This window comes from Gavialis gangeticus, unplaced genomic scaffold (genome assembly GCF_001723915.1).
Source record: "Gavialis gangeticus isolate Ggan-Ray unplaced genomic scaffold, GavGan_comp1, whole genome shotgun sequence".
Lineage (NCBI taxonomy): Eukaryota > Metazoa > Chordata > Crocodylia > Gavialidae > Gavialis > Gavialis gangeticus.
Window position 1 is genome coordinate 27,588,681 of NW_017729006.1, and position 25,994 is coordinate 27,614,674.

Genomic DNA, 25,994 nt, shown 5'->3' on the forward strand with positions numbered 1-25,994 from the left:
TTGGGAGTGAGGGCACGAGAGGGGTGGGGGGCTGGTGGGTTGGGAGTGAGGGGAACTGGCAGTGCCAAAGGGCTGCAGGTTAGGAATGAGGGGCACCAGCACAGCCAGGTAGGGGGGTGAAGGACTGTGGGTTGGGAGTGAGGGGCAGCAGCAGAGATGGGGGGCTGCAGATTGGGAGTGAGGGGCATCGGCAGGGCCAAGGGGCTGTGGGTTGGGAGTGAGGTTTCCCACCAACAGGTGTCCCCTTTTTCAGAATTGGAAATACAGTAACCCTAGCTTTAGTTAAAGTGCCCCCACTGTCATTTTTCAGTGTGGGGATGCTGATGCATGTGATACTGGAGTCTGCTGGAGCGCAGTTAATTACCATGCTCCAGCAGACGCAATTAATTGAGTCTTCTCCAACGTGCTGTAATTACTGCACACTGGAACTGTCTCTCTGCATGTGTACAGGTGCCTCTCGTGTTCAGGCCACCTTTTTCATTAAAAGAAATATCTTCTCTTGATGCTTCTATCCAACTCACATGAGTGTTTATTGGTCATGCTGGTGAGAACGTCCCCTCAATTCTCTTTAATACAGTCACCAGCTCAATTCTTAGTTTGGCTAACATACACTGAAATGGGAAAAAAATGGTCAAAATAAAATTATGATATACATCGTTGATCTTGCTCTGAACATTAGTTTATGGTTCAGGAGTTCTGTTGACTTTGACACTTGAAACTGATTGCTTTTTTGCTGGCTAGTCTTTTTTTCTGGTACGCTAATTTTTTATCACAAGCCCAAAGAATACATTCAAATTCAGCATAAAAATAGAACCTGCTTGGCTCGTGATTCAATATTTCTCATGGACTGAGAGGTATTTTTTCTGGAAAAGCGTAAAGGGGATTACTTAATACACATCTCCAGTGATTTTTTGTTTATTCTTACCTATATATCATATTTTTTTCAAAAGACTAGCATTACAAAGACAACAGCATGCACCGGCAGTGCTCATCTCAGTTTTTGATATAGTATGAGTAACACTGTGTTATTTTAGATACAACCAGGGGATAATTGTTTTTAAATGTTATTTTTCTAATGGCAGCCACTGTAGGAACTGAACTATAATAAAGCAAATATATATAAGATCAAGATATAAATGCAAAATAAAGTTATCAGTGGATAAATAAACATCATACTTAAGTAAGATTGACTCTAAACAACCATAAATGGATTACCATAAAAACTCTCATTCCTAGCTGATTACAGAAGGAATCTCACATTTTAACATAAATTTGAAAGATACCACACCCACATATCATTTTGAATAGATAAAAGTTATGAAGAGAAAGCTCTCAAGAGGGGACAGCTGTTCTCAGGTAATTAGCTAGTAATGAAAGAAAGGATATTAATATCAATAGCTTACATTTGTCTAAAGCCAATACTATTTTGCAGACTCCATTGTCATTATCTATATTATTGTAACGTCAATATATGCAATGCAAACAGTTTAAATTTTAAAGGCATTTTTAGATTGGATTTCCTGCACAGTGATCATAAATCTAGAACAGGAAGCTTGCAATAGTTAAAGTCACATATTTATAAAATCATATTCAATTAGGTTAGAAAAGTGCAATTTCTGTCATCATGTCATAAAAAGATGTGTTTTTCTCTCAGATCTACTATAAAGAAAAGCTCCCTATATTGTTACAGATAGAGGCTGTTTTCAATCAGTTACAAGGAACAATCCAATTACTAGATGGTTTAGTGCAGTAACTGACTCCAGACTAATTTAATTTCTTTAAGTCTCTAAAGATCAATTGATTTGATTTTTTTCCCCCTCCCTAAAGGCTGTTTAAGAAAAAAGCAGACTTAAATACCTGGAAATGAAATCCAAGCTTTGTTCACTTTCACACTCCTTAAGTCATTCTGAAAACTTGCAACTCATGATGAATGGGTGCTCTCTCGAGATTTTTCACCAATTAGAAATCATTAAGACCACTGTGCAACATTTCAGATGATCAGTGCATGTAGACAGCATACGCGGCTGCTATACATGGCTTTATAGTCCATTGCATGGGATCACAGGATCTAATTTTTCTTATTTCTTTTGCTTTCTGTCCAATTGATTTTATCATCATAGCTGGCGCAAGCAATAGTTTTTATAAAAACATACCATCCCCTGGCAGCAGATATACAATTCAGAGAAGCAACATCAGCATTATTTTCATATTTTAAGGTTCTAGAATATTTTAATGTCTGAATAGAATAAAACCTTCATGTCCCTGACTATTGTCATATAACTGAAGATAGAAACACTAAAAAGAAGAAATGATCCAGTCTCATATCAGCACACTTCTGACTCACAATTTTACTATGTTGTTACTTGATGTGATGTTCAACTGTTCCATTTAAAAAAAAAACAAGCCATGGTCCCCTAACTAGAGAGGATCTTTCCCTTTTGATTCAAAACAGATCTAAGCCACTTTTGTTCAAGTAAAAAAAATCAGGACCCTCATGCCTTTTAAAATTCAGTTTCTTGTATTGATATTATTGTTATGATTTTCATGCCTTTTAAAATTCAGTTTCTTGTATTGATATTATTGTTTTATGCGTGGATATATGATGGAAACACTCATGCCTGACCAAGACAGTTTATGCTTAGCATTTCTGATTGCACGCCATGTGCTGTTATAATAAGATGCCTTTTGGAAAACTCTAAAATGTCATCTCTAGAATCACAATTACTTTGTGTGTATGGAAGCATCTGAGATTTTTCTGTTGTCTGCTCATTCACACTTACTTTCTCAAACTCCTGTAAGGCCAGTTATTTTATGGCCCCATCTGAGGTTATCAGGGTTTTGTTTTGTTTTTGGTTTTTTTTTCCAATCAGGGCTTCTTCTCTACCCACAGCTCCTAGCTTGCACTCTTTATTGTGATTTGGTCCCTGCAGTTTTTACCTTTGTATTCTGTCCATGGTATGCTTTTTCGTTGGATTTATTTCTGTTTTCCATTGCTTACAAAGGTGTTGAACTGGGAAGCTGTTGGCACTAGCCTGGCAAATATTCATTCTATTTTGCAAAGCTGATTCTGTTCTTTGACTCTATTATCCATTTGCCACTAATAATCCACTCTCTAATTTGTCCAGCTGTTAACTGTTTAAAACCACGACTTAAATTACATACCTGTGTAACAAAGCTAACAGTCAATAGACTTGCCTGTGCCAATTGCTTCTTTAAAAAAAAACTAAGTCTTTTCCAACCAATACTCTTGTTGGGATCAAAGTATTCTTGAAATTTTGTAATGACTTCACATATCAGTCTACAATCAATCCCCTTATTCCAGACTATCAATGCATGTAGATATTATCTTAGATGGAAGAGTATTGCATCACCCCAATTCCTCTTTCAGTGTCACATACTTGCAGGAAAATTAGGAAGTGCTGTAATCACTCCCTTCAGATTCCCTTACAGATTCTCTTACAAAAATGATTTGCTCTGTACTTGCAAAGATATAACTTACATCTGATGCAGTGTCATACTGATGTGACACACACAAGTACTGCTAGAAGACTGACCTTTATTTCCCCATTCTCTTGTATAGCTCTGGATACATACCCCTCTTACTATGGCTAAATAGCCCGCTACTTAATTTGTGGGGTAATATCCCTCTCACCATGGGCACCAACTTAGTAGTAGTTTCCAAACATACTCTTCTCCTAATTAAATCAGTACTGCAGTTTAATTTCAATTAAACAAAACTGGCATCTCTACATTACAGTGGGGATTATGGATTTAGACTGATGGCACTACTTGCTGACCTCATTGTCTAGGACTTCTAAAAGTGGTCACATTTAAAGTATGCCAAGAGCCAGGAGACAAAGCAGCAGAAACTTTCATTCAGCTTGAACAATACATTTACCTTATGTTCCTCCCACTATCTGGAACAGTGGAGAATCAGAAGGAGGGTTTTTTTGCAATACCTTACTTCACATTTCCCAGAGAGCCAAATCTTTGTTTCCAGTAGAACTGAATGACATGATAAGGTAGGAAAAAAAGAAAAGCTTTGCTTGCTGCAGCTTAAAAAAATGTGAAGCTGTTAAAATGACGCCTTTCTTCCCCCTCTCCTCCTCCCTGGTCTCTGCCATTAAGGAACCACAGAAGGAAGATGAATCTATTAGATTCCAGTGGAGCAGATGTCAAGACTCAAAACAGCTCTGTCTTCATAAGGTTTATAAGTATTTTTAAAGGAGGTTGAGGAGACTTGCTATATGCAACAAGATAACATTAAAATGCACAGCTTCCCAGGAGTTGAAAGGATGCTTTTCCTACAAACTCTCTCTTCCCTTTATCTTATCTGCATGGAAAGTAAACAGAAAGTCCCCATTACCTCTCGATATCAGTGAGTCTGGAAGAGTCCCGGAATCCTTTAGCAAAAGGGTTGCTGTCAATTTTCAGCTTGGTTATCTGGAAACACAGAAAAAAGAGTAATACAACATGATCGTGGTGCTTGGCTGTTGCAGGATACACAAGTTAACCAGTCCATCCTCAGTTTCAGATGGTTCAAACAAGTGTGGGATCTCTCATATAACTACTCATTTGGCACTACCAGCTACAAAATGCAAGAGTCAAGATTCTCCTCTCGCACCGATGTAAATCAGGAGTAAGTCCACTGCATAGAGTTCGGCTGGGGTAAACCTGGTGTAGGTGAGAGGAAAGATCAAAATTCCTTTTTGCTGTTTCTCCTACAGTCCTGTGTCATGACAGCTGAAGAGGCAGGGCTAACAGGGAATTAGGAGAATAGCGTATTGAGGTTTGCTCATAAACAAGAGCACAAAGAACCATCAGGGCCTCAAGTTATTGCCTCTTAAAGCAGTCTCTAGCAGCAAAAAAGGGCCATATTCCCCTCCATGTAGAACTGAGATGTGAGTAGTAAGAAACATCACAATAATACCTAGTTGGTAGGGCCCCACAACCTGGTGGGCACCGTGTGCGAAGATTTTAACTCACTGCCTCAAGCAGCCCCAACATTGATTACCATGGTGCAGTTATTCAAAGCAGGTTTAATTAACTGCACACTGAGCACACAGACACACAACATGATTATTATACAATAATTTACTCTGAATTTTACTCCATTGTTAGTTTATTTAGGAGTGGAAACACAACCAGCTCTTCCCAGCTGGCAACCTGAAGTAGGCACTATCAAGAGTGTCTGGCCACTAGGTTGTAGATAACACACAAAGACATGCACTAATGTAAAAGTTATTCTGACAGCATTTCCTTGCAATATTTCTGTGCATCATATGTCCACTTCATTTTTTTCTCTGGAGTAAATTGAGAATACTCTGAAGTAATCGAGTCATGTGTCTGTCCCTTGAGGCAGCACAACTGCTTTGTACTGTTAAGTGAAAAATGCTAAAACAAGATTTCAAATGAGAAGGTTGAATGAAAACGTCACTGTCCAAAAGCAATTACAAACCTAAGAGATCAGACATCTTACAACTAAAACTTAATTTCTTTCTTCAAATGTAGCTACAAGATGGAATAGGGGCAGCCTTTCCTTTGTTTAAGAGGTATATACAAGGAAAATTTCTTTGGATACCTCACTTATTAATGTCTTGGTCCTGAGATCCTAGCATTCAAGACCAGGCCTTATCCCAGGGGTGGGCAAAATGGAGGATCCAGCTGGCCACTGGACTCCATTTCCCAGCTGCCCCTGCCCACCACTGCAGCTGGTAGACAGGGCCAGGGTTTCCATGGAGACCAGCCCCAGCAGAGCTGGCAGGGTGAACGGCCAGGCAGGTAGCTGTTCTGCAGCCGGGACTGGGATCTTGCAGTGGTGACAGCATGGTTGGGACCTGGAGCAGAGTCGCGATCTGCTGCCTGCACATCCCTGCCCAGGGTGGGTGGGCAACAGATACCGGCTCTGCCCTAGCTCCAGACCATGCTGTCACTACTGCAAAATCCCAGGCCTGGAGCAGCTCCCTGCCCTGCCCTGTGCCCTACCAGCTTTGCTGGAGCTGGTTTCCATAGAAACCCTAGCCCCACACTGTCATGGGACTGCCACTCCTGGGGTCTCCCTGGAAACTGGCCAGAGTGATGTGGGCAGGGGCTGCTGGGAAATGGAGTCCACTATGGGCCTGATGCAGCCTGCAAACCAGACTTTGCCCACCCTTGCCTTATCCACATACAGAAAATTAACCACCTCTATAATCATTACAGGTATTACAAGCAAAGAGAGAGAAACCCAGAAAATACAAAAGGCAATACCCCATAGGTAGGAACTTTGCTTCAGAAGAGACTGTAGGGGGAGTAAAAATAATTTGCACTTATTGCCATTTAATGTAATAAAAGCTCATCTCCAAGCTCTTTAATGATATGCTGATTCAAGAGTGAAAGAATGTAATGTAGGCAGATGCTTCTGTTATTTTCTGCCAAAAATGTCCCATGTAAAGCCATGTGTATTTATATTAGTGCCAGATAATAATAAGTGTGGCTGTATGGGTAGAGGGGTAGGGAAGAGGGTAGATCAGGGGTGCTTTTTTGGGCAAGATAATTTAGTTCATAAAGGAAAAACTCCAATCGTCTTAAAAATTCTCCCTACTGATACCAGAGATGAAATTTTGCTTCAACTGCGTTTACTTGAGTTACATTATTCAGTGAACATTTTCACCTGATACCTTTCTGCCAGTGGAGACATCGTAAAGAATACTTTGTGTATCCATCAACCCTTGATTGCCATGGTTTCTCTTGGTTTTATAATTGATGTACAGTTGCTTCACATATACTTTGGGAAAAAGACCCCATCATATTTGCCATACTCAAAGCATCGAGTTGCCTCATTAGAAGTCAGATTTGGTGCTGAAAGTGTGGAAAGCTCTAATAAAACTCAGATTTCCCAAACTTTATGCCCAGCAGAATTAAAAGGCTCCCAATGCACCACGCTCCTGAAAGGAGGTGGGCTCTGTTGACTCCAGGTGATGTCAGGGAAAAGTCCAAGGCACTCAAGACCTAAGGGGTAAACAGAGGCTGGAACCTATGAGGAACTATTCAGCCATTTCATACTTCATAAGGCATTTGTTATCACTGCCTTAATTCTAGGAGCTTTCCTTCAAGAAAAAAAAAAAGATCATTTACAGAGATCTTGATGTGCAGGTGCCCTTATGAGACAAAGGTATTTTAGCACTGGATGACCCCCTCCACAGACAATTAAGGTTACATCCAAATCTCTCTCTCGATTTGGAAAAAACTGGCTCCCTGGGAAGGCAGTCAGCAGAATAGGGAGGGAGACTTATGAGAACTAAAGCAAACAAAGCAGCACTGATTCCTTAAGCTGCTGTCTACATTTTATGAACAAGAAGTCTGATTACAACAAGGGTGGGAGTGAAGCAAAGAGGCAGCCTAGTCTAACAAATGGTCCACTGGACTGAAATTTGTGTGAAAATGTGGGTCCACTGAGGTCAATAGCAATACCACTATTCATTACAATGGGGCCAAGATTTCAATCCTGGTTTTTATTCTGGCTACTGACTAGCCACATGATCCTTGGAAAATCACTCCATCTCACTGTTGTCATTTTCCTTTGCTGCTTTCACTTTCTTTCCCTCACTCATCCAGCCCACGCACTGGAAAGGTTGAGAACCCCTGGTTTAAAGCCAGAAAGACAGCCACTGCCCAAATAGCTGATTATGGGCATTTACATTAGAGAAGACACACTGGCAGGTGGTTAAAAAAGCTTATTTGAGCACAGAGGGGCACTAGAGAGTATGTGTGTGATGGGTGAAGATGCTGGGCAGTAGCATAACTAGAGTGGGGTAAGCAGGGCACCTGCCCCAGGCACCAGGTAGGAGGGGGTGCAAGTATTCCTTGCATTGGGAGTCTATGCCACAGCAAAAGAAGCTCTGCACTGCCCCTGCCTGCCCATAGGAGCACTATAATAATAATACATGAAAGATAACAGTTATCCTAAATGTACAGATTTAAGCAAGTCATTACAGACAAGTTCTGCACCCACTAAAGTCAATAGTAAAACTCCCATTGTCATTAATAATACAGAATCAGCTTCCTAAACCTTCTGCACACTTACTCCACAATGAATTGCAGGTAGGTCATCTGGAAGAAACAATTAGCTAATGGACCAAACTAGTGATTTGACTTTAGTTTGGTTCAATGTTTGAAAACTGCCTTTAAAAAAGTTCTAAGTATTATTACTTAGATCACTGAAGAAACAATACCCAACTCTGCTGCAGAATAAAAAGATTTCTAGGCATTCCCTAAGGAAGATCTACTTAGGTATATTTTTGCCTGTCAAATCGCCATTTTTCTAACAGCTATGACCTGGTGTGACATCACAAGTGAAACTTATTCTAGCTGCCAACATCCGATAAGACTCACAACCATTTATGATGTCATGTAGAGACAATATATATCCTCACAGACGGTCTCAGAAACAAGCAGAGAACATCTGCTACAAAGCATTTTAAAATGAAATTTGACCTACAATTCAACTCTGTAGCAGTGGTTTGATTGTTTAAATAAATGCATGCCCTTTAAATCTTAAATTATGAGATAGTTTGTTGAAAGTGTAATCTTTTTAGCTTTTATCTAATAACCTGCAGAAATGTAATCAGCCCTCTTAAAACAGCACTGAAAGAAATGGCAAAAATGAAAAAAAAGATTCCATTTTCATTAGTCATAAATAACAGGACCGCATGGACCCTGAGGGTCTCCAGAGAAGCAAGACTGAGAAATTTTGCAGTCATCATTGATATACTCAGGCAAGTTTTGCTTAGAAATAGCTGTGATCTAATATATCATTGATAAGTGCAAACTTGTATTGTATAGTTTATTGCACAGAAATAAATTCTGGGTTTAAATTGGATATTTTTATTTTCCTCATCCGCATAGACAGTTCAGGGAATACTCTTTTTCTAGACATATTTATTACCTATATTTTATTAAGATTACCACACGGCTAACTCTTTTTCTTTCTTTCTTTTTTTTTTTTTTGATATTCAATTATAAGCCTGAGTTTATTGGGAGCTTTTTCAGCTACAAACCGCTATAGGGCATGTCATAAATAAGATCAAATCCTAGCACTATGGAGGAAAGTATTTTTAAAACAGTAAGTCAAACTAAATGACTTAATGTTCCCTTTGGCTTTAAAATCTATGAAATACGGTCAAAACATATATCTAAGGCAGATCTATTCCACAGTTCATATCCTACCAAAATTTAGTTACAATGCTGAATACGTATAATATTCAATACTTTCATTCCATTTATGGGATCTGAAATTAATACTTTTTTTGTGCTTTGTGTTATCTGAGGTGTTAAGAAATGCTATACATTTTATACCTAGAGAAGCAAATATTCTGAGGGATAAACACCTATGGGACCACACCTCCCCAGATGTTCGGATCCTATTCAGCCCTTTTCTGATAGAAACCTTTTTTAACATATGAATAAAAAAGAGACACCCTCGAAAGTGTAACATTAATCTCTTAGGATGGACTACAAAGCCCACTTAAGCCAACTGGAGTCTTTTCACTGACTAAAGTACTAAAGGCCTTACTCAATGCCCACTGAAGTGTTCATCACCCAATGGTCTACAGATTTTCTAAAGTTACTTATTAGAAACGCATCTGATGTTAAAAGTGGAATCCATCACTAATGACTGTGTTTATGGGGACTGTTATTCATTTGCACATTAATTTGAAATTCAAATATTTACAGTGAAATGTAAAAAGCAGATTTGTGGGTTATTTCCCTCACACCTTGGCTTCATGGTTTAATGAATCAGCCTTCAAAGTACATTCTGTCATCGGGTTTGGGCCACAGACATTTAAATTGATACCTCTCAGCATGTCAGATTATTGGAAATTAGAGCAGCTTCGTGTTGAAATAAGCAGAGGGTTAACTTGAAGAGGAATAAACAATAATACACAATGTTACTATAAAGAAAACATCTGGGCTCATTCCCCAAACCCTTACTCATGTGATAGCCCTTATCATTTTCCAATGAGAAGTTCCATTTAAATTAATTAGTCTTGAATGTAAGGTGAGCATGCAAGTATGTGTGTAAGGTCAAGAGTGGAAAGAGCACTTGAGAACAGTGTGATGGAACGTTATGTTACATCAAAGAAATTTCTATGCTAGATTTTAAAAGGGAGGAATTTATTAGCACAGAGAATTTTAGACAAATCAACAAGTTAGAAAAATAGTCTAGCAACACACTCACCAGTTGATTCTGATAGGCAGTGACAGCAGTGAAAACTGTCTCTGGGAAGATAAATGTCCGGAATTCTTCAGATTTCAGATTCAACAAAGATGCAGTGTGGTCCTTCTTCTTAATGATGTGCACCCTTGGTTGGTATTTATGCATGGAGTTCAAAATAATCTGAAGCAAAGAGTGACAAAAAGATGTCCTGAGATGAAGATTAAGATTACTGTGAACTAAACAAAATGTATCTGTAAATGGCAGGGCTTTGGGAATCTAGATGTACAGAGGCTGATTTTCCAAGACACTGAGCACGCACATCCCTCTGTAACTTCAGCGGGTGGTCACCTTTGAAAACCAGTTCCTAAAACAGAATGTTAATGAGATGGTTCCCCTTTGTTCATGTGTATGTTTGCATGTATCTAGTATGTACTTCCGAAGCATTAACATCTATTTATCCATGTGATGGATTTTACAGACACAAATGTTATCGTCTGTGCACAGAAGTATTTGAAGTTCTCAACCAAACATGCAGGTTTGAGTGCTTGCTTGGAAGGGTGTCCCCAGAGGCCAGTGCCTACAAAGTTATACTCCTACAAAATGAGACCTGCTGGGGCCCCTTCGGAAAAAAATTCAAGTTCTTGTTATTATACACAATGTATACACAGCATTACAAGAAGTCTATTCTGCATACTCAGGTAGCAGACCATGTTTGGACTGGCGGAGCTCTGAAGTAGGACTAGAGCTAGCTGAAGAATTCATCAGAAACAGTATTTGTTGTAATGCTCCCATTTTTCTTCATTAATAGTTTTTGTGAATAAGGACTTTTCCTAAACAAAACACACCAATTATTGGACTTCTTTTCCTGCTAAAGTGAAAGGATAGATTCCTATTGACTTAAAATGATATTAGACTATTTGACCACATCTAATCAAAATATTAGAATATAGTAAGTCTAGTGTAGAGCTAAGTTTGCACCATTTCTCATGTTAAATACAGTCACAGCCATGTAACTAATTTGGCAGTGGCGTGGGTGGTTCCAGGTATAACAAGATTAGTGGTAATTCTTTGCAGTAGTGGTTCTCAACCTTGTAAGCCTCAAGGCACCCTTTGGAAAATACCAATACTTAGCTCTCACTGGGGTTTTTTTTTTTTACTACAGAAAAATAATAGAGCAATTCCTTTGTTACGAAGAATGCAGAAAGACCACAACAGGTCAGAATGTTTTTGACACTATGGATTCCCATTTGAAATCTCTGGGTTTATCTTGTGTATCATGTGTAGGTGTCTGTACACCTATCAGTACTGAGCCTTTTGGATATCTGCTCTGAGACTTTTGTATAGGGTGGGATAAAATCTAATAAATAAATATATACATCCTATATTTACTCACCTGCTGCATCTTTCCTCCAGAAATTAGCCTTCCAAGATTGGGGTGCATGTCTTAATGGGGAATCTGATTTTCTGTGCAAAATAGCAGCAGTAGCATTTCTATTCAGCCTGTGCTGAGAGACTCATTTGACCTGAAGGACTCATGATTCATTATAATCTACTTGATTCCCGCTAATTGCTCTTTACTCCATGTGTGTTAATGACCCACTCTCCTTTTTAATTTTCTTGATGTTCTACTAATCGAGCTAGCCATTCTTCAACAATTTTGCTGAAGAATTTGCAATTTAGCTACTACTGATCTCTTCTGTTTCACAGCCCTGCAGACTGCAGACTATTTTTAGCTCTTTTCAACACCCTGGTTCTAGCTTTGGTGCCCAGTCTTTAGCAGAAGTTACAGTTTCAGGTTTTAGCTGAGCAACCAAGAGCTGGTAACTATTCAGCTGTGAAAGGGTTAAAACCATAGCTTTTTGCCTGAACCTGAAAAGGAGGGTGAGTGAGCTAAAGCAGAGGCTCTGTCCCTGCTGTCTGTGACCACAGTTCTGGAGGAATCTTTTTTTCTTCATTTGGCCTTCCCAAGAAACAAGGTGCATGTCTTATTTAGGGGTGTGTGACGTGAGAAAATCTGATAATTGAGTGCCTCCTCCCTGCTCCACAGCACCCTTCAAAAAAATTGCAGCAGTCCAGACTGCAGTGACAGCCTGGTTGAGAATCACTGCTTTATAAAATCATAAACAGCTACTCCACATTGCAGTATATTGCTACTCTACATTAACTCAAGATGAAATGCAAAGTTAGATATCGTAATCACGAAGTAAATAACACAGGTTGTATATTGCATCAGAGCCCTGCTCTGGCAATAGCTTTTCATGCAATGAACTCCCATTGTTCATTTTTTTTTCCTTCTTGTTTGAACCAGATTCTTTTCTGACCCACACATTCCTTTTCAGTGGGATTGAGTGCTTATACTGGAAGGCAGGACTGATCCCATTATCATCAGTATCATGAAAATGAGACAGAATTTTGAGATTCTTCGTAGCATGAAATCTTTTAACATTTCAGTACCCTACAGAAGTCACATCACTGGCTTCCACTCCATTTCTGGTGCACACTCAAGCTCCTCTTTTTCACAGACACTGGCACAATTACTTTCCTCCTCAGCTTCTCTGTCTTGCTGTTTCTTAATTTCCCTTCTGTCCCTACTTCTCTTGGGAGTACATCCTACTCCCAAGTGTCTATTTCACTGCTCTGTTGTTTTTTTTCACTTCTAAAATACTCACAGTTAATCCCATCAGGGCACAAAAACACCACCATCTGATTTATATCCCTACTCACAACCATGCACAAATAAGCCACAAAGTAAATGAAATCTGTGAAAAATGTTGCCAAAAATCTGGTAGTAAATTTTAGAAAAATCACAGCTTACTTAAAGATATTCTGCAAAAACAAATGTTAGGCAAGACTGTATGGATGCATTTCTTATAAACGGCTCACTTTCCCCTAAAGATTTCATCCAGAGTTCTATATGCATACTCCCAGTTTCTTTCTTCTGTTAATGATATCTATTCTCATACAGCAAGCTTTATGTTATGCACACAGTGATGAGACTCAATCTTACAGAAAATACGTGCATAATTATGTTACGCATATTGCTCTGGATACAGGAACAGTGAAACTTGCCAAGTCCAGAAGTCTTAGAGTAAGAGAAAATTTAAAAAAATGCTAAGCTAAAAACAGCCAGTCTCTTCTCTTCAGGGAGACTCCTCTTCAGAAAAAAAAAACATTTTACACGAACCACCATTACACTTTAACCACAAAATGTTTCTTTTGGAGGATGGAAAGAACACGTGATCATAGAATCATAGAGCAGTAGGGCTGGAAGAGACCTCCAGAGGTCATCTAGTTCAACCCCCTGAACAAACTGGCCAACATGTTGTACCTATAACTAAAATATTAAGACATTTTTAAGGTATTGACAGTTCCCCATAAAAACAAGAAATGAGAATAAGAACAAGTCAGAGAAAAGGGCAACTGTAAATTTAAGTTAATAAGATCCAGATAACTTAACTCTGCCTCTAGGGACCATGGTGTTCCTGAGCATTAAACACTATGAAATATCTTTTTCAAAGTCTTCAAAGAATGAATTTATTCCTTGTGTCTATACAACATGTAATGATGGCATTACCACAGTGTCAACATGGCAGCAATAGATACCAATATACTCTAATCATTAACATAAAAGGACACAAACTACTGGATTCTGCTCTTGCTGCTTCTTAGAAGACGCTACCAGGCAGTCTCATATGCTAAGATATAGACTGTATTTTTCTACCTTATGTACTGGCTGTCTGCAGTTATGACATCTTGTTCTGTAACAGGAATATTCCTGACACTCTCTAAGAGCTACTGGTTTTTTTTCTCTTTTTCAGACCCATCTGTCCTTCTGGGAAATGAACCCCTCTTTGCTGGTTCACAGTACATTGCTGCGAGTCATGCATTAGAGACACACATGGCCTGTTATGATGAAAAATGCTTTTTTAAAGCACACATACTTGTTTTGGAAACTTTACATGTATTGATCCTATCATCACTCGCATACTTTGCTTCCAGAGATCTGTTTCTGAAATATGAGTAAAATCACATTCTTTTGAGCCAGAATGGGGGGAAAGGGATTTAAGAAAAGCAGACCTACATACCAGATGTTTAGAAAAGAATAATGCATTGGCATCTGTGCTTTCCCTCTTTTTTTCAGGCAATATTTCCATTTAAAAGACTTTGCTCCAACCCTGAGGTCTTTAAATGAGAAAACTCTCAGTCATGTTGGAAATATTCTGATTGAACAATTCAGACAGATGGCAGCTATATCAAGCAGCCTGAAAAAAAACAGTAACTGACCCTCTGCATCTGTACCCTGTCCCTGGATTAAAGGTCAAAACCCTCCTGGACTTATTTATTAACATTGGATATGCAGCATAATACTTATATTGGAAACCCTCCCATCCTAAGCTTACTCCACAGATTTGATTTCCTTGAGTGTTCACTTAAGTCACTCAATTTTCAAAGTCCTAATCCTACAGCTCAGGTTTTCCCATGAAAACTGTCCCCATTACAGCATCACTGCTGAGCATCCCTCAGTTACGGGAGAGCCTACCTCCACATTCCTGTATCTTCCAGCTCCCTGCAAACAGAGGGCATTTATAGATGTGCTCCAGGAGGCAGGGGGAGCACTTTAAATAGCGCAGCTCCAACAGCCTCACTAATTAAAACACCCGGAGCGTCAGGTGTATCAATGTCCCTGCACTGAAAAATGGTAGCAGGGTGCTTTGGACTAAAGCTTGTTGAACAAGCTTTAGTTTAAAGCACCCTGCTGCCATTTTTCAGCATGGGGACGTTGATACACCTGACGCTGGAGCACAGTAATTACTACATTCCACCAGACCTGATTAATCTGTCTATGATTAATTGAATCGATTAATTGAGTCTGCTCCAAGGTGCTGTAATTACAGTGTGTTGGAGCAGCCTCCCTGCACATGTATAGGAGCCCAGGGTGTCTCATATCTCCCAGCAAGTCTGCCCCTCAGCCGCACGTTTTCAGTGCTTCAAGTACTTCTATGACTTAGGAGGAAAACCAGGAGTGGGTCAGAGCTGGGACTTGATCCTGTTTATCCTCAGCCTCACCCTGTGATTCCCTGTGTTTTATTTTTGTTTTGGTTGGTCTGGGCATTTTTTCCTATTGCACACAATTTGCCTTCAAGCCATTTTCTCTTTTCTAATGTTACACCCTTTGGTTTACTACTGGTTTAACCCTAAAATGCAGACCCTATACCCATTCCCCCTTGAGTCAGGGAGCAGAAGAATTATTCCTGATGGCTTCATCTCCAGCAGGTTGCTTAGGGTACTGACACCAAACTTAGCAAAGGGTATGTTCCTTGTATGTGACAAGGCACTGGCCAGTGTATAAGAGATGAGAGCTCTAGTCAGTGTGGGGGGCAAAGCAAAATAGAGATGGAAAAGTAGCCGAGAAATCCATGTCAGTCTTTTCCATTTCCCTTTAACCCTGGCTGTTACACCTGATTCAGGGTTGTATTCTGCCTCTTTGGTTGCAAAAAATGTTCTACTACTGACTGCAATAAGGGGAGGCAGAAAAACCTTCATGTTGACCTCATCTGTCCCATTAATATGTTACCACATCAGAACTACCATCATGTATCATTTAGAAACACAGGACTTTTTTTTAAAGAATGTGATGCCCAGGGAACTGGGTTTTCTGTTTCCTGCAGAAAAATGGGGAGGAAACATGGATTTTCCCTTTTAACTGAGAAAAACCATGGATTTTTCATTTTAAGGCAGAAACACGCAGATTTTCCACTTTTGCAAAGAGCTCTCTGCAGGTTGGCAGTGTTACAGCCTGCAAGGCGCTGTGGGGAGCAGGAGGAGGGTGGTCAGGCAGGGGGTGCCATGTGCATGTGCACTCTTACACATGCACATGGCAACCAGGCAGCCTAAAGGGCAGCTTCTGCAGGTAAGTCTGGAGGTGGGGGGGATTGAGGCCTCCAGAGGGTGTGAGCTGGGCAGGGCTAGCACTGGGGCTGCTGCTCAGGTGCCTGGGGCTTGGGCCCAAGGCCAGAATACATTGCTGCAGGGTCCCGGCAGGGAGTAGGATGGAGCTGTGGGCGACTTGTCTCTGGAGTGGGGTGGGGCTGGCTCCCTGTTGCTGCGTGCAGTCCCGGGAGGCCACAGGGAGCACATGCCCCCCCAATCTGTGCATGGGGCAGGCTGCCTTCTGCAGACACAGGCTCCCCACCCTACTGCCCTCCCTCTGGAGCTTCTGCAGTCCGGTGGGTGGGACCTGGCATGGCAGGGCAGAGTGGGGCCGGGCAGAGAAGCTCCTTGCTGCTGCAAGCCCCATGCTGCCCTGGCAAACCATTACCTGACCACCCAGCAGCAGCATGGACAGTGGCATGGAGTTGTGCCCCGGCTGCTGCCAGGCGACCAGGGGGCGTTCACCAGGGTGGCACGGAGCTCCCAGCGGTGGCAATGAGCTTCCCTGCACAGCCCGTTTTGCCCAGCCACTCTGGGTCAAGCCTGCTGGGCCACAGAGGCACCAGGGGGAAGGCAGCAGGGTGGGGAGCTCAAGTCTGCAGCTGGTGGCCCACACCCCCACAATGTGCTTTACTCCCGTTGTGCCACCTGCTGGGGAGGGGGAGCCAGACACTGCACTCTAGACCGCCACAGCAGCCACCACCTCCCGTCGGTAGCAACCAGGGTTCAGGTGCTGCTGGGGGTACAGGAGGCCGCAGACCTTGGTCCCTGGTCCCAAGGCCCTGGCATCTGGGGTCCCCTCCAGCAAGGCTGGGAGGGATGGGGGGGGGCTGTGGGAGGGGAGTGAGGGGCATCAGCAGGGCTGGGGGCTGTGGCTTGGGAGTGAGGGGCCTGGACCTGCGTCCTGGTGAGCAAAGGGGGCAGGGGGAGCTCTGATTTTTCCATGATAAAAAAACCCAAAATCAAATACCAATATTTATTTAGAATGTATTTTATTATAGTCACTGAGGCACCAGTAGGCTTCCAAATTGCTTTAATATTGTCACTATATCAATAAAACATTGTGGTCAACTGATACCTATATCTATAGTGGCATTTCATTTTAATAGTGGATTTTGGGTTTTTTTATCAGATAATTTGCAATTTTTTTTTTAATCCAAAGAAGTTACAATTTTTCAACAGAGAAAACCAGGATCGCTGGTGATGACTAATGTGAAATAGGCTTCTCCAAAAGGCAAACATAAAACTTATAATAGGGAGTTTCAGGGGGCTGTTTATGTATAAAAGAGACAAAAACCCAATACAAACTTCCTCACAAACCTTGGCCGCTGCACCTCCACTGTGACATGAACAGACCAGCTGGAAAAGTGATAGGTCAGGTCAGTCTTAGCACCTCTTCAGGCCTTTGCCATTGGGATTAAAGGGCCAACAAGTTTAGCGTTATTCTAAAGTCAGGTGAAGGCAGGGTAGATTTGCTTTTTGCATCTGATGACGTAAGCTGCTGTTCACGGAAAGCTTATGTATCTCTGCTTTGGTTAGTGTATAAGGTGCAAATCTACCCTGCTTTCTGCCTAACAAGTTTAGTGCCAGCTATTTTTAAAGATCTTTTACCCTTTTTCTACATAGGAAGCTACTTACATGTCCATGCTGATCCAGTTCATTGTTTGTTAGCTTGACTTTCTCAAAGGACACCATCTGCTTTAATAACTGTTCTCCTGTAAATGGAGAGTCAGGATGCACATACAACCTAAACAAATGAACAAGCACACAAATCTTACAGTCAGGTTTGTGTAACTATAGACTTTACCATAAAGCATTCAAACAAAATTAAGACATAATATTTTGTCTTCAAGACATCCAGTGGCTTCAGAGAGATGCATTTTCTCAGAGCTTAGAAAAACACAGATATGCACACAAAGCAAGAGAAGCAGGCTTCCCCTAAACTGGTGCCTACGTGCAAAATAACTTGTAACAAAAGAGAATAAAATACATGACTGAGATCTTCATCCACTGGAACATAATAAAGGATACTTTTTAGGCCCTCAGACTTCTTGGAGCATATTTTGATATGAATATCTGTAATTTTATCTAGTAAGCTGCTAATAATAATCTAAGATAGGGATATTAACTAAGCATTAAATTGTTGTATCTTTTCCCAAATGAAAAATTCCACTGAGCTGTGCTAACAAATACTTTAAAAAACAGTGACTCCAGCTCAAACAGAAACATAGTGTAGATAAAGACATAACCAGAGAATTCAGATAAAAATATATATTTTTTCTTATTAGTGTCATGAATTATTACAACCTTCATTAGATCACATGTTAATTGTGATGAGGATGTGTGTTTATAAGAAGTTGAAAACCAGCATGGTGGCTTGACATGAAAAGTCATTGCGTTTATGTAAATTAACAACTACTTTGTCAATTTGGCAGGATAGGATGGGGTAGCAGGATTATGCTGGAACTAGAATGATTTCAAGTATTAGATGCTTTAAATACAATATCTTCATATAAATAGTATACAATGATTTAACTTCAGATACTTAGTAGGTGTTAACTGATAAAGCCTATGCTTGTTAACTGCATCTATGGTTTTTGCTCATTCCCGTTGTTTAAGTTATTTGACTCCGACGATGGAATCCCCCACCACTAATTCTGTAGGTCAGGAAAAAATGCAAAGGGACCTGTTTTAGTGCATACCTCTTGCTTTGATATATGTTTGTGTCCCAGAAAGGAGCACTAATTGCTCATCACTGAATGGTGGGGCCTAAATATTTAAAGGAGGATGCGAGATAGGGGGAAAAGTTAATCATATTTGGGCTACATTCAGAGACTTTTACCAGCATAGTTATATATCTGTCAGGAGTTAGTGGAGATGTGATCCCTGATCAACATAGCTGAACTAGTAGGATTCCTTAGTGAAAGCAATGTTATATCACCCAAACTGGCCTTTTACTTGTATAGCTTGTTTCACTTCTTGGGATGAGTTTTACTGTATTAGTACAAATCACAGGTTTTCCATCCACTTTAGGAGTGTTTTGCTCATATGTTATGCTGATATTCATATGCTAGTAAAGTGCTTCTAATGTAGATATTGCCTCAGTGTTGTGGACTCATAATTTCATCATAAGACTTATCATATGGGGTGCTTTGCTTTAAAAAAAATCAGTTCCTGGAGTCACGTCATTTCCCCAAAAAACTCAGCTTTCATTGAAGCCTGCATGGCTGTGAAGAAAAGAATGAAAATGTGATCCCTAAGGCTCAGAAAGCAAAAGAATGAGAACATGAAATGCTATTGTTTAAAATGCCATTATTCTTAAGCAAATTCCATGCTTTCTGGAGGCTGGATAATAATTTTGGATGATTGGATTGGCAATACTGCAAGCCATAGCTATGGAGATTCGATCTTAAGAAGGTTTGGCTATTTGAAACCAAAGATATGCATTTTGAAAGTAAGTAGAGACCTTTCTGTACATAGCTACTGAGCACAATCACCATAAACTATATAAACACAATTAACTTTTGTCACAGTTAACAGGCTATAGATTAGATGAATGCTAACAATGAACAGGAAGCCATCTCCCTAAAGTATGACTTGCATACTTTAATGTGCAGTGCTGGACATGAAAGGGTGGTGGATTCTTCAGATATTTTTACTATGACACTCTAGATCTCAGCCACTTTTAGTATTACAACTCATAGATAACTCACAATTTTATCCTAATACATTTGCTATGTGTTAATGGATCCCACAGGAACATATGACTCCACATGTTTGAACTGCACACCTCTCCAATGGGCAAACCTTGTACACCAGAGAGATGAGAATTCCAGATTAAATATAGTTACCAGCTGGTGCACAGAGAACGGATGATCATGTGGATATGCATGAGCAAAAGGATTAGAGAAATAAACGTACACATTCCACTGCACAAAACTCCCACTGAAGTCAGCAAATGCTCAGCATGCCTAAGATCAGCAGGATGGTGAGAGGTTGTTCAGATCAATTTCCAAAGTTTTAGGAACAACATGCTGGTGGAAATTCATGATAAGTTATTTTGTGTTTAGACAAATATTCAAGGTTTTTGTTATTGCTTTCTTTTTGTATATTTGGCTTTTATTATATTTTCCTTTTGTTAACATTGGGACTAATCCTACAGGTCCCCAGAGCATGCAGCTTCTCATGGACTTAATTTATCATTCCATAGGCAGAAGGTTTGCACAACTGGGCTTAAACCGTAAGTCAAAAATACCTTCAAAAAGAGCAGCTTTCCTACAGTTGGCTACAAGAGTACAAATATTGTACTTTCATTATGCAGACCATTCTGGATTGGTTAGAATAGCTGAGTAAAGCAAAATCTTTTATCATTGCAAGGAGGCAGTTGAAAGACAGATAAAGAATAAGCATACGTGTCAGAACTTACAAAGCTAGTATTTCCTTGAAATATTTTCTGTAATTTGTAAGTCAGAAGAAACAAACAAAAAAAAATCACCATGTAAAATACTCTCTCTCAAAGCACTTTAGAAGATTTACAAATATTTTCTAAAAAGCCTTTTTATTCAGGTGATTGCATCAACATCAACTTGTTTTAAAGTTGACAGCAGAAAGACAAGGGTTTAATTGTTATTTGAACTGAAGATCCATGAAGGGATAAACTTTCAAATAACATCACATAATACTTGTTGATTTCAAGCACAGTTCTAATGTTGCAAGCTATTTTATAGAAGAACAAAGAAAAAGCCCTAGGGCCCTGATCCTGCAAAGACTTACATAGGTGCATAAATTCACTCCTGTGAATAATCCCATTGCCGTCACTGGGGCTATTTGAATGAGAAAAGTTATGTATGGTTTTCACAAGATCAGCACCTTAATGCCATAGGCCCCGATCCTGAAAACACTTACATACATGAAATAGCCTTGTGGATTCTATTCAAATGAGGAAAGGTAAAACCCAGACATGTTTGCTGCTCAGGATCTTAGAAATCGCATCTATGAAAATGTGACTGCTGTGTCCAGATCCTGAACACGTAACTTAAACATTATATTGACAGACACTAAACTTCAACTTAAGCAGTATCACTCCCTAAACAAATGGTTAGCATATGCACTCCAAAAGCAGTAGCTGAGTGTAACATAAAAACACCAGAACCCCAAAAACCTTTTATCCTCAGAAGAATATGCTCAGCAGAAAGACAGAAAAGGCATGTAAATGGTAAACAGCATTTACTGAAACGAAAACCCATGTATTAATACTTCTTTCTGATCAGCATTGTCTTAATTCAAAATGGTGAAAGTGAAGCAGAAATTGCCTTTTAGTATGTGTTTGAATTGTGCACAACGTATAGAGATGTTGGCCTGATTAAGACCACAGGGTACTACCACATACAAACTCTAAATGACAATAAAAATAATAAAAGTAATATAAGCATGACCCTAATCTCATCAAAAAATATAATAAGTATTTACTATTACCTTCAATGGAAGCAGGATCAGTATTTTCAATATTCAATATTCACATAATATATTCCTAAAATAATTTATTTTAAAAAGTACTTTATAAAAGATAGCTACAAAACTCACATATGGATTGGTGGCATATCCAAAGGCACTCAAAATGCACTAGGCATTTTACTTTGCCCTGAGATATCATCATTACCACCATTAATGTAGTAATAATAATACTAATAATACTACTATTATTAATATTAACCTGATTATCTGTACATTCTTGGGGACAAGAACTATTTTTTTCATTATGTTTGGATGTTGCTTAGCATACCAGGTAGCTGATCCAAATGACTCCCTTGGCACTATTGTAATATGAATAATAATAAGTACTTTTAATTTTTTTTTACTAAAGTGAAACAAATGTCAGAGCCACTGCCTGTAATAGAACCATGCCATCCACTATCCACTTTTTCATGTAAACAAGCCTTGAATTGCCAATCAGAGATCAGCAATCAGCAAGGCTATCACTTCAGTCAGACTACTCATATGTGCAAGGTGTGCAGGTTTTGGCTCCATAGTGGTACACAAGCAGATCCATCTATTTCTTTTGCATAACGTGTATCTGTCTTTGCAATATCCCAAGCCCTGACTCTGCTCTGAGAATCCTGCAGATATACCAAAGTGTATTTTTGGAACCTCAAATCTTCGGAAAGGTTTGTTATTAACATGGGAGTCTGCATGTTTTTCAGCACAGGATTGGGGGCTGAGGCTCTGATTCAGGAAGATCACGAGGCACGTGGTTTTCATTCAAGTCCATGAGACATAAGCATAAGCTTAAATCCTGTGCTGAATGTGATTGGAGTTCAGCATATGATTGCTAAATTAGCTGCTGAAGCCTTCCTATGTATCAAAGCAATTTAAATATATATAATCCGTGAGTTTACACCTGAAACCTTAACTGTAACAAGGGAATCATTTTAGAAGTGAATTGACTCTTGCACTTCAGGGGGTAAAAAAAGAGTTAACCTGTTTGACTTTATTTATTATTTCAAAGTTTCAAAAGTCCTACCTTTCCTGAAAAAAATAACCTTTTGTGTATGCTTGTGTGCACAGGCATGTATATGTATATACAACACATGTACATATGCCTACCATGAAGGAGAAAAGTATGGATCAATTATAAAATTGCTAGTTAGCAAACACTGAATATATTATTTGATCATCAATTAGAAAATAATGCCACTTACAGGATGAATGGCATCCAGCTGTAATTTAATATTTATACTGGCACTTAGAAAAAAGTGGCTAGCTTGCTTTAAATGGGAAAGAAACATAACAAAATAAGATTTTTTTATATATAAAATGTCCATCTCTGTGGATTGGCCCAACCATTTTCTACAGCTGATCCTAAAGCCAAAACCTGCTTGGTTTTGGAACCTGAAACCAGGGCAGGACACAGGTATGGGCAAACCGGGCGGCTGCCTGGGGCTTGGACAGAAAGGGGTCCCGAAAATGGAATTTTTGTTATTATTATTATCAATATCTCTGGTGAAGTGGGGCCCAATGCTAAAAGTTCTCCCAGGGCCGTCAGGAGTCTAGGTATGGTGCTGCCTGAAACACAGATCTGGGACTTGATCTTTCACTATTGAAATTAATCAGAATATTGCCACCAGTTTACAGACACTTCTGAAAAATCATTCCTCAGTTAAAAAAAACAAAACATTTTTTAAAATTATCTGTAAAATTCACAAACCTTGCAGGAAGTGGAGGGTCAGCTTTTCCAGCTACCAACCAGGAAGACCTGTGGTAGGCATATCTGTATCTTTTATTGTCCACTGGAACAATATCCATTAGCACGATGTACTTGGCTTCAGGATCCACTCCAGAAAAAGAAACCCTAATGGTAGGAAACATTCTCCTGAAACAGAGGCAAATTAGAAGGTAAATATATGACTAAGCAAGAGAAAAAAAGAACTAAAAATGTTGCTGAAATTGCATTCTGAACACCAGGAAAGAAACAGAGGTTCCTACGTATTTATACTGCAATTTGATGGGTGTTTAAATGATCTGTATCTCTCAATTATGCACACAACTGTTAGCTGAAATTAACACATTTATTTTAAGCAGAAATGAAAAATATGTATCTGACTGATAGTTACTATATAATGTCTCAGATTTCAAAGAAGTACTTAAAAAGATGATGTATTACTGTTCATCAATATGCACATTTTATTAGGTACTTTGCAGCATTTTTCCTACTCTATTTCCAATGATATTCCTGTAAACTTTAAACTTGCTTTCTTCTACTATATTTACAGCATTTTCCAAGAGAATTTTTTCTCAAGCACACTTTACTTATGTGAATTCTGGTAAAAGTGAATTTTAAAATTAAACGTGTTAATATTTTCCCTAAAATTGCTTACCTAATAAAAATACAAACTTCAAATTACAAATGTTATGCTTATCGAACTCAAAATGGGTTTTTATTGTTGATTAACAAAAATATAATGTAATCAAGGAAATAAATTACTAACAAGTGACTTTTGAAACTAACCAAAAGACTTACGTTTGGGATTTTTAAAACACCAACAATTTTTAATGAAAAAATTTGTGAATAATTTTAAATGATTATTTTGACCATTTGTGCAGTTTTTGCACGTGATGTGTGACTAGAAAGAGAAGATACTCATCAAATAGCATATTTAAATTGTATCTTCAGGACTCTGTGTGCCTACACACAGTTCTAAAAATTACAGCAAAATACAAAGTAACGGTTCAAAAAATATGAAGCAGCTTGCAAACATTAACAATTGAACACTATGCTGATGCACAAGTAATTCTAACACTATAAAAGCCTTATTGCTTATCCTGTATTATTTCCGCATCTCTTACGGCATATACAGTAACCAATAAAGGACAGCAAAGCACATAATAGTACCCACGAAACCTGAAGGATTTTTTGCTATCCATTTCAACAGGATCAGGCTCAGCATAAGGAAAGAGAAGACTCTCTGAGCCCCGAAAAAAAGACTGTGTCTGTTTTTAATTCTACATTTACAGAGCAGAGAATCTGCCCTGCTCCAAAGCCCACTGAAGTCAACAGCATTTCTACTGTCTCCAACAACTGTGAGAACGTGCCTTGTGAGAGTTGTTTTGTGCTGGAGACATGGAAATAATACAAGATACACAATAAGGACTTCTATAGTGTTAGAATTATTTGTGCGTCAGCAATGTTAGACTGTTAATGTTTGCAATGAAGCAATAAAAGGAAGCAGAAGAAGCAAAGCAAAAGTAATTTTCGTCACATCTGGAAAAGGGACACTGAAAACTTAGGTTGTTAAGGTTTCCAAATGTCTCAAATGCACCCTAAGTTTCTGCATTCCCCAATGACCCGTTAAGACCATCTTCTCCCTTACACAGTACTTGTAGCCCTGGTACCTGGTTGATGAGCAGTAGGTTCAAAACCTAACAAGCACGCTCACCCCTAACTACCCTCATGCCTCTGAAAGCTGAACTGGGAAGTATCTCATACTGAGACTAAGGCAATGAATGCCTGGGAGGGCACTGACTGCTGCATCCTTACAACAGCTGCCCTGCTTCCCAGAACCTCTGTGTAGGGTCAGCTATAGCAGAAGTGGTCAACCCGCAACGTGATGGCCACAAGTGGCATGGCAAGCCTTTCTGTGTGGCGTGTAGAAGATTGAAGAGGAGACAGACAGTGCAGTGCCAACCAGGACAGGAAGCAGAAAGCAGAGCAACAGGTAGGCAAGAGGCACAGGGCAGGGAGCAGAAAGCAGGGCAGCAGATTGGGCAGGGGATGGGAGTGGCACTTGGGACATGTGTGGGGCTAAACAGTTGCCTGCCAGTGTTACACCATCCCCCGCCAGCATCCTAGGGCACCAAAGCCTGCTGAACTGGTGGAATATTGATCCCTCTGGATAGCAGCAGGAACTCTCTTCTCCAGAAGAGCCCTTCTCCCGCCAGGCAACTGGCCCTGTGCTAGCTTGCGTGCTAGATAAGCCAGCACAGGGCACTCAGGACATGGAGTAGCACCTCCATAGGGAGCACTATGGGGTTCAGCAGTCACCCCAAGGTGGATTAAATTCAGATCAATGTGATACCATTTTTTTTAATACAGAACTAGTGGCTTCTGGCTGTGATCTCCTTCAGGGGTGGTCTGAAGGGGGGATGTGGGGGTTGCTTTGAAGGGGGTGGTCTGGTCTGAGGGGGATGCTCTGAGGGGAGGGGGTGTTGTGAGGGGGGTGTTCTGGGTGTGCGAGTGCCCCCTCCATGCCCCTCTAGTGCAAGGGCACCATTGTGGGGCTTGGCTGACAGGTGTTGTCATGTGCCCCTGCCCGCCCTGTGCCAGGGTCACTGCCCCCTGTGAGGTGCCCTCCCTGTGTCCACTCTGGAG

General features: G+C 40.0%; 1 protein-coding gene across 1 annotated transcript in view; it reads right to left on the reverse strand.

Moving 5' to 3' along the window:
* TBX20 (T-box 20) overlaps positions 1 to 25,994 on the reverse strand; it is a 56,375-nt gene that overhangs the window by 18,292 nt on the left and 12,089 nt on the right. The window contains exons 3-6 of the mRNA XM_019509037.1: positions 23,334 to 23,498; positions 17,768 to 17,876; positions 10,220 to 10,378; positions 4,367 to 4,443 (exon numbers count right to left, since the gene is read on the reverse strand). Of these exons, the coding sequence (XP_019364582.1) occupies positions 4,367 to 4,443; positions 10,220 to 10,378; positions 17,768 to 17,876; positions 23,334 to 23,498 (510 nt within the window). The remainder of the gene's footprint in view (positions 1 to 4,366; positions 4,444 to 10,219; positions 10,379 to 17,767; positions 17,877 to 23,333; positions 23,499 to 25,994) is intronic.